The sequence below is a fragment of the Haliotis cracherodii genome, unplaced genomic scaffold, assembly GCF_022045235.1.
Source record: "Haliotis cracherodii isolate W230 unplaced genomic scaffold, xgHalCrac1.p SCAF_2, whole genome shotgun sequence".
Classification (NCBI taxonomy): Eukaryota; Metazoa; Mollusca; class Gastropoda; order Lepetellida; family Haliotidae; genus Haliotis; species Haliotis cracherodii.
In genome coordinates this window covers 23,803,221-23,813,652 of record NW_027266275.1, presented here as the reverse complement: position 1 = coordinate 23,813,652, position 10,432 = coordinate 23,803,221, and the positions used below count along the sequence as shown (strand labels likewise).

General features: G+C 37.1%; 1 protein-coding gene across 1 annotated transcript; it reads left to right on the top strand.

Moving 5' to 3' along the window:
- Window positions 1-1,567: 1,567 nt before the first annotated feature.
- LOC139467853 (uncharacterized) lies at window positions 1,568-4,939 on the top strand. The gene is made up of 4 exons (XM_071249356.1): window positions 1,568-1,948; window positions 2,511-2,585; window positions 2,970-3,305; window positions 3,754-4,939. Exons 1-4 carry the CDS (start codon window positions 1,738-1,740, stop codon window positions 3,972-3,974), a joined length of 843 nt encoding a protein of 280 aa, XP_071105457.1. The 5' UTR covers window positions 1,568-1,737; the 3' UTR covers window positions 3,975-4,939.
- The last annotated feature ends 5,493 nt before the right edge of the window (window positions 4,940-10,432 follow it).

Below are 10,432 nucleotides of genomic sequence, written 5' to 3'. Positions count from 1 at the left end.
ACTTCAAACAAGTTACTTGCCTAAGGAGACACCACATGTTTCAGTGAGGGGTAGGACGGAAGCTTTTCAAGCTCTCAGAAGTCAGGCCTGCTGAACACGGTCACCCATCCACCTACTCTCCGCAGAAAACGTAACTTCGCCATTTGAGTTGCACTGACATTTGAGTAACTGACCGGAAAGCCTTATTGATATCTGGTTATTTGTTCAGAATGTATGCATTTGTAACCATCTCTGTACAGGCAGCTTTTTGCTTGAATCCATCAGATTTTCAGCATTTATTTTCCTCAATAATTGAAGTTTTTAATGTCATCAGATAGCATTTTCATTTAGTCCCATGTAAGGGAACACATTGGTCGTGTTCATCGTTAAAAAATGTAGGTGGTGCTTAACTTTTTGTTTTGAGCATTTCCAGCGCTATACAGATAGATGTGAAACATTATTTATTACTAAAAGACTAGGCAAGTCTAGATGAAACTAAACCAAGACTAGTTTCCTTGATTTCAGATGAAAACAACTTAATAGGAAATATAAAATACAATTATTTTAAAGATATGTTTTCATAGACTATAAGTGTTAGTCTAAAAATCCACACTTCAGTGGTGTTTTGTTCTTCATTTCTGAAATTATTGTCAAAGTCCTGAAAAACATTTAGGGATATTTGAGCATAGATATCAGGAGAGAGCACGAAAGTACAAGTACAGTGAACTACGGTTATAAGGAACTCAAATGGACCACTAATTCTAGTTGGTTATAACCGTGGTACGTTATAAGCGTATATGGAACATATACCAAATATTGAGTTCGCAATATATCCGTCAGTTCGTCCTAAGCGTATTATAAACGTATTTTACTGTACTGATAATAACCGTAAATATTCTCTGTGAACACACCTAAATCAAGCTTTAGATTCAAGTGCATTTTTTACCAAACAAAACTTGACATAATAGTGTTCCTTTTTCATGACTTCTGTCAGCTCTGGATATTTTGATAATAATCATAACGGAGATAACCCCAATTTTCCTTTGTCAACATTGTAACAATATTCAGATTCACCGCAGCAGTAAGTATATATACCCTGATCGCATCAACTACTTATTCAAATAGCACAATATTCAAATAGGTCAAATGAGGCAGGTCGGAGAATCAATTGCAGGTGTTCATGTGAACATAATTAATGGTTATCTATTCAATTTATTATCTAAAATATTCGAGATAGAAAGAATTTGTTTTGCCCTATTAAGCTTCCTAAGATATGTGCATTGTTTGGAGTTTTTCAATCACCCCCCACCTTAAGTGAGTCAATCTATATTTTTAGACGGGGTTTTCCAGCTATATAAATAGCACCATTACGGTGTTCTTCTGTCTTCCCCAAAATAGCTGTTGATTAGATATTTTACGTCAGAAAATATTTACATGCATGTTTTGTGTTTTGTTTTAACTCATAGATCTCATGACACTGAAGGTATAGAGTGTAAACAATAAGCAGACAGCCACAAGCCGCTCCTTATTGTGCGCACATATATTTATGACGCCTACGCGTACAAACACGTGTGTCTATATTTAGATTATGTGCTATTTCTTCAGCTGTGGTAATTCCAAAGGGGGTTTTCAAGATGGAATTGCCTATTATATTGGCGTACACATCATCGAAAGACCATTCGGGACCCAGAAGCCCTACAGTATCGTCTCTGTGTCCTTTCGGGAAGGAAGCAATTAACAGTAAAGCGGATTTTCAGTATGGGTTTTCTGACATCTTTTCTCGGGTTGTCCATCTTTGTGCTGTCAGTGTCGGGATTTCGATTCCGATGCCACAGGGACATCTGCGACTCCAGCTATCAGTTCTGTAATGATGGGGAGGAGCGATGTAACACCTGTACCCCCGAGCAGTGCCAAGCTGACGTGGCCAAACACATCCTGAACCAATGCGAAGTCCTGTGTCTGAAACTTGGTAAATATACGTGTTAATTAGAACAGTTATATTGTCACCAGTTTCCCGTTAACCATGAGTGACAGGTTCTCAATGCAGGCATAGGCACCTTTCAATGATGAACTTAAAATTAAGTAGTTTAACTATTGTAATAGTTCATTAATATATGTGGTTTTATTGTTCGGATGTGTTATTGAATTGCTTATTCACACAGAGGAAGAACTTGTTTAACCAGCTACTTTTTTAAAAATATGATTGACATTTGTGTCTTGAATTTAGGATAACTCGATATATTTTCGATATTCCATTAATCATTTTACGGTAATTTGGTATTCACCATTTTGTCACTTGGCATATTAAATTTGTTATGTTCTATTGCAAATATGCCTTCAAGACCAGAAAAAGTTCTGAAATGAAACATGGAAATCTTCTTGTAAAATCATCACGTACTGTATTGTAGACACTTAATGTGTTTTATGGTCTTTCATACAATAATTATTATTCTTTTAACAAAAAAGAGTATATCAAATTTAAAAGTTGTATCAGTCAGGAAATGATGGTTCATATTCTTCTTATTTTTCAGCAACAACGACTGTGGGGTCTACAGAACCAACCACGACATCGACTGCCATTGTGCCCGCCCACGACAAACCACAAGGTCAGTATGGGTTGTTGTAGAGCACAGTAAGTGAAGACGCAGTTTATGTTACTTTATATAGACATGGGGATTCCCCCTTTGCATAGGATTTATCTCCCTTTAATGAAAACTGGCTTCAGCTGCTTATGTTTATGCAATAAAGGTCAGATATTATTTATAATTGTTTATCCGTTTGTGTAATGGTTTGAGAATATTTAGGATATTCATATGTGTATAGTGTATCATTTTATCTTTAGAAAATGACGACATACATTTTTCTATAATAAAAACGTATATTGTTTACCACTCTAGTTTTAAAGGGTGACATTACAGATGGGTATTAGTGAGTTTTGAGTTCATTTGTTGGCTTCAAACAAATTACATCATGTTTCTCGTTTGTTGCAGAATCACACATCCTGACATATGCGGTTTTTGGCATGCTTACAGCTGGGATATTGGCATTAGGGCTGATAGTTGTGGTCTTATGGTATGTGAGGAGTATTGATGGAAAAGTGTCTGACCTTGAGAAGGGTGAAAGTGTGACCTACTCCACTGTTTTAAGTGTAGGGGATGAGGAGAAGACACCGCTGTTGGAACAAGGAATTCAAGCTGTCCAAAATGAGGAGTCTGACTCTGGAGCTCATATGAACAAACTGGAGGAGATCCGCACCCTGGCCCAGGCCCCGGCACAAGCTACAGGGCAAATAGCACAACCCCACCAGCCAGACCCACCCTCTTACAGTAAGTAGGTTCAGCACCAAGTCATCAAAAATTCAACTCGAACAGTTTAGATATTTACAGTTGAAAATCTACAATTCCTTTAAAGGATTGATGATTTGTATTCTAGGGTTGACTGGGAATTTCTGTTTTTAAATTATTTATTCCAGAAACTAATACTTCAGTTTTACAAATGGTGTTAAAGGAAAAACAATATGAATTATGTCAGTGACTAAATACAATATTTTTTGCAACATTGTTGTTGGGAAATTGATTTCTTTGAGTATGTCAGTTGTTGATTAGGCCACACAGAGACCATATGTTGGTTTCTGGTCTCTGGGGTACAATTGATTCGTCACTGCTCTCCCCTTTCCATAGCTATTCGGCTTGACACGGAATAACACAAGATGGTCATAAATGAGCCACAGGATTACGGAGACACAACATAAATGTCCCATGTTTTACCTTTCAGCCACTTCAGACTTGACAAATGACAAAGCCTCTACAATATCGACTATCACACCCATGGAAGCAGTTCAGGACTCCGGAATTCAGGATCATTTAAGTGAAAAGATTCCTGAAACGGAATTCCTTCAACAGAATCTGAAGGCAGAACTTTCCATGGACAGGGATATCAAGATGGAGAACACACAGCGCAAATCAGTCCCAAATCAATCACAGACCAGATTCTGATATGTGAAGAGTGAGTGAGTGCAGCCTGTACCTACACCAAACAGTTCGTAAATTGTATCATCAGTTTCCGATATTGAAGGGGGTGAGGTAGGGTAGCATAATGGTTAAAGTGTTTGCTTGTTGCCTCCACGTCAGTGGTTCAATTCCCCACGTGGTGCAATGTGTGAAGCTCATTTCTGGTGTCCCCTCGCCCCAATCTTGGGTATGTCTGAAATAAAAGAGGCGTAAAACCATACTCACATAGTGTTGGAGGAATGTCAGTGGAAAGGCTGTGGCGAACTGTAACATTGTGGATGGAGATGGTGGCTGGTACTGTGATACAAACTGCAGTGGAGACAAGGCCAGGGCACTCCAAGAAGACAGCCGTGCAACAGGCAGCCACATGTCAGGCCGTATACTGTCTGGCAATACTTATAGGGCATATCATCACATTGGATGGTTTTATTACAACGAGACATTGACAAGACCGAATGTGCTATACAAAGTGATGTATATAATATTACTTATGAATAATGAATAATAATGATATAATATGAAACCGGTTATGATGGATCTCTGCACATCCAGCCAGTGAGCAGACAGAGACCATTCTGTTATAAACTTACCAAAGGTTGACTCAAAATATTACATTTTCTCAAGTTGACTTGTGGTGTTGTCAGTTATATAGGATGAACTGGTTATTTTGTCAAAAGAAAATACATAACATCATCGGTTTCAATTTGCCAAAGAACATCTCCCATTGTTTCACACGACTTAGAAATGGCATCTGGAAACAGCTGTGCTGTCAATATTCCATGTGCGTAATGCAGTGAGACAAAGGTGTAAGCCAGACTTGTATATATGGCAATATTTGTTGTGAATATTTATGCTATGCTTTCTGTATATGTGGTGTATTTATGTTATCTGAAAACCTGTGCATACATTTGAATGGCAATAAAATAATAGAAAAAGAAATAAGTTTGTCGTTTTTACAATTCAGATGAAGCTAGTTATTATGGACTGACAAAACCAGGGGTCCACAAAATTTAAAATCCCAAGCGGACATTTGCATTTAGGCCACGCCCCCTTCAAATAGCGTATCAGTCACAAAACGTTTTGTAAATACATCATACCTCATTTCCCCCCAATATTTTATTTCACTCAGGTGTACAATTTTTGTTTGTTTGGAGAAGATCCTGTTCTACATTTGCCATAAATGTAGTTGCTATGCTCCCATCTAGAACGGACAGATAGCCATGCACTAGTGAGGACAGCTCATGAATATCCTGGGTATTCTATTCACGACGTGTCCGGCCTATAACTGAAAACATCCGATATATACACTAAATGTAGTGTTGCTATACCCATACTGCTCAGCACAACTCTCTTGTGGGGGTGTTTGGATTCAACTGACTAGAGCCAGAAACCACAAACAGAAGTTATTTTTATTTTCCCTGACTGCTCTATCTTCCATGAATTGGAAAAATATAAGAGATAACTATAAAAAATTAAAAGAAACTGTTGATTTTTTAAACAAGAATTAATGAAAAGCATTGTATGTGGTAGCCACGGCAAACCTCCAGTTGAGGGATGAAAGTTTCATCAGAAATTGCTACATATATGTGTTGCTGTATTATACTAAACACCCAACACTTAAAACAGTATAAGCATGTATTGTTTCCCAGTAAACCAAACAACCATCCCAAACAACTTCAAGCCAAAGACAAATAAACAGATGTAAAAGATGTTGACTAACTCAAATATAATTTATTCAATCAACCCACACTAGTTGGTTTACACAATTTTTTAAACAAGAAAGAAGTGAGCAAAGCTCACATACCCCGTTATCCCTGCTGGTCAACAACAAATAGTAAATAGTTTGTAAAATAATTAAATATACCTGTTGCTTTAAGTCATGTTTCCATGAAAACAGCAAAAGAGAAAACTTTCAGAATCTTATAAAAGGTTAAAAAAACAATCATAGTGGTTAATGTAGCAAGTTTGCTGAAGCTGGGATACATAATATTGTAAACATGGATCGTACAAAAACTCTACCCAAAATTTATGTTTCACCATGATTCCATGGAAACGGCAAAAATAAGAAAATTCAGAATCTTTAAACTAGCACAAGGCACAAGTACTCTTTGTGGTAAATGAGTGTAGCACGTTTGGTGAAGCTAGGGTGCATGGTTAAAAAGATATAGGCCTTACAAAACACCCACCCTAAAGGTTTAAGTTTCTTAATGTTTCCATGGAAACGGCAAAAATTAAAAAGTTCAGAATCTTCAAACTAGCAAAAGGCACAAGTACTCATTGTGGTTCATGTGTGTAGCAAGTTTGGTGAAGCTAGGGTGCATGGTTAAAAAGTTATGGGCCGTACAAAAGCTCGGACGGAAGGACAGACGGAAGTACGGACAGACGGAACGCTATAATAAATATGTGGCCTGAGTGAAGTCTGTCAAACCCAACTCCTTCAATCATACATCACGGCGAGACTCACTTAGGATGATTTTACTGCAGCTTCCTAAAGGTAGAATCCTTCACTATTGTGAACCTCCGATGTCCTCTTCATGACCCAGCCATCTTACTTTGTAAGACCTTGTGACGGGTTAAACATGTCCCTTGTAAATATTTAGCAAATATACATCTAAAAAGAAGTTAAGGTTCACTTGTTTCTTTCATATTACTATAGCTAATCTGTCATGCCACGACATGCCTTCACAGATTAACAATAGTAATATGAAAGAATTGAGTGATCCTTGACTTCTTTTGAGTAGTGTTGTACCTCCTTCTTATATTCATCAGATTGTGTTAGCTGACCCCTGTTCAACAAAGCGATCTTTGTTTAGTACTTTGTTTAGTGATATAGCAAGAACAAGATTTGTCACAGTTGTAGCGCTAAGACTGATTTGTGGAATGGCACCCTGCATGGTTTTCTTCAGTTATTCAATTTGAAGTGTTATTTTTGCCTCGTTGTAGTACCAATGTTATTCTCAATCCTACGTTTGAAATAAAGTTGTAATCACCATAAATCACCAGAAATCACAAATTACAATCAGTGTACATAAACAATGATCAGAAATAGATCTGAAGCTCATTAATGAGGAAGCATATCACAAACAATATAATATTTTCAAAACAACCTTTATTATAGTGATGTTCAACCGTAACTCACAGGATTCTGGATTTAAAAAATGTGGTGAAACTTTGTAACAAGACACTATGCCACACCAAAACCTTGTCAGAGTGTAAGCACATTCGTGACCAACTCGTGTTATTCCGGGACAAGCCGAACAGCGACTCGTGTCCCATTCATGGCCATTTTTGCGACCGGGTTCCGTCTTAGCACAAACGGGCATACCTAAAACATGTCAACTCATTGTGTAATGGTTCACATATATTTCCCCATATATTGTATATATTTCAGATGCAAGTTACAGCACATCTGGACATGCAGAATTATACAGTATGATTGAACACCTGTGTCTGGGTTATATTTTTAGATGCAAGGCATATGTAAAATCAAAAATTATTTCTGAGGGATTCTTAGACCAAGAACTTGAAATCATACGCGCATTTTGATTGGGTTGTCGTATTTTCGCACATAACATTCATTGATAGGGGGACGAGTCTTCTTGCAGGTTACGGAAAGGGGCGAGTGGTGACGAATGAGTGTAAGTAATGAAGATGGTACCAAGGCACTGAAGCTCACCTGACCCATGATTTTGAAATGTGGAAAATTTCTAATATACAAAATTATTTATAGATATCAAACATAAGAGAAGGTCCAAACAACAATATTAATAAATGGCAGTCATACTGAGTCAATCATTCAAAAATGTCACAATCTTAGTTCGTAAACATCACAAGAATAACTTCAAAATAGAAAGTTGTAAATAAAGATGTTCCAATATTTAAATGGTGAATACACTGCTTCGTTCACAAACTTTATTGACGTCAACAGTAATTTTGAAGTGGCCTTGACTTTTGATAGATCTTAAATAATTTTGTTCAATAGTTTTTGAGAAAGGCGTTTAATAAATTCGCTGTTAAGCGAAAGACAACATATAGATGACAGATGGGTACTTGCTATATACTCTCTCACTGATGACTTCAAGGAAAGGTATTAACACAAACTAGGAAGGTACAAAAATTTGTATACCGTATTCGACGTAATAAGCGCTCCGGGCGCACTCAAAATTAGTTATAGGGGGCTCTTATTAGAATATTACTTTGGTGAAAAAAATAGCGTTGAAAGATAAATTTTGTGGTTTATGCTGACATCCTGAAATGTTTATATACTACAGATATATTTTTCCAGAATTTAATTGCCCATAATTAAGGGTGCATGTAGCACACGAGTGCGTCTTATACGCGAATAAATAAGTCTTATCTACATTGATCGATCGGAAGGGGTGCTAAATGAGATTGTTCACTAGCCAATATATAAGCAAATATCGCTGTGGGCGCTTATTAGAGCGGGGCGCTTATTACGTCGAATACAGTAATTGGATTCTCTTTTGTGTTATAGTGCAGCTGCCCAAATGCATCATTAGAATTATCAAGGAACACGATCCTATGAAGCACAGGGCAAACAGATGTGAAGTCCTGATCTGTGGCAACATTGCTGCGAGATAGACCTCTCATGCTCTTGTGGCATAGACACTCTTCAATAATCTAATACTATAAAAAAAATGCAAACAAAGCATTCAATATAAGCCAGATTATGACCAAAACAAGACAATGAGACAAAATAATATATTATACTATGATACATCTCATGTTGGACACTGATTCCTTAAAAGGGGACTCTGATCACCAGGGTGGTGCCTCCCATGTTCAGTGTAGGTCTAGATGTGTTAAGGTTATCATTAAGTGATTAATTGAAATACATAATAAACTTGACTTACCAGATAACAAAATGTATTTCTTGAAGGCCTTAATAAAAATTGCTAGGCGAGCCAAATTGCCCTAGTATCTCTCTTAGGGCGACCTATGTTGGGGTGTCAACCGACAGTTTGTAATTACAGGATTGAAGCAATACTCTGGAAGTAATATGAATGTTCATACACTGTATCTCAAATATAATTATAAGTCAATTTTTTTTACAAAATTTATTTTAGATATTATTACCTTATTGATATAAATTAAAAAACATAAAAATATAGAAAAAAATAATTGACTGGACAATCTACAATGTATCTATTTATTTGGTGATATTTGGTGTTATATTATTTTGATTCTGCATCAGAATGTGTTGAAAGTTGATGTTTTTCATTCAGCAGTAGATAAATTGCAGAGCCAACATTCTTGTAAACCAGTTAATAAGAAAATAGGCTGAAATAGTAAGAAAATAGATGTTCCTAATTCCATCAACTTCCTGCAGTGGGATGACTGCATAAACTGGGGCTCTGAGGTTTTCTTAACAACACCGGGTTTGTTTCATATAAATAATATAGTCAATTTAATTTTTTCAACTTGACAAGAGAGAAATAAAATACTTAATAACACAACCACGATACTCACTTGCTGTAAGTCTGTCCAATAAAAGTAACTCAAAAGTTCTAGATGAGCAACTATTCAAAGTAAGACAGGATAAAAATATTTTTTGTAAAAATGCACCCATCCATAAACTAAAAACTGGTCCACAGAGATATGAAGCCATGAAAGACCCAGTTTGGTAAGAACTCAACAACAGCTACCATAACGGAATACAGCACCATAATGCAAATAATCAGAATTCTCAAAATTGAAAAGAAGGATATCTTAGAGTGAAAGAATGAGTTACGTAAATGCATGTGTTTAAGTGACAATGACATGGATGAAGCAATATGATGTTGCAGTGCCGTCATGTGCTTAAGTGAGAATGACATGGATGAAACAATGTGATGTTGCAGTGCTGACATATGCGAATGACATGGATGAAACAATGTGATGTTGCAGTGCCATCATGTGCTTAAGTGAGAATGACATGGACGAAACAATGTGATGTTGCAGTGCCATCATGTGCTTAAGTGAAAATGACATGGATGAAGCAATGTGATGTTGCAGTGCTGACATGTGCTTAAGTGAGAATGACATGGAGGAAACAATGTGATGTTGCAGTGCTCAAGTGAGAATGACATGGATCAAGCAATGTGATGTTGCAGTGCTGACATGTGCTTAAGTGAAAATGACATGGATGAAACAATGACCTGGGTAAAGCTATACAATGTTGCTGTGATGGACATGTTCATGAGTGAGTGAGTGAGTGAGTATGGTTTTACGCGGCTTTTAGCAATATTCCAGCACCAGAAATGGGCTTCACACATTGTACCCATGTCGGGAATCGAGCCCGGGTCTTCGGCGTGACGAGCGAACGCTTTAAGCACTAGGCTTCCCGACCGCCCTGCATGTTCATGCGACTGTGACCTGGATAAAGCTATACAATGTTGCAGTGATGACATGTTCGTGAGACTGTGACCATCTTCCCAAGGCAA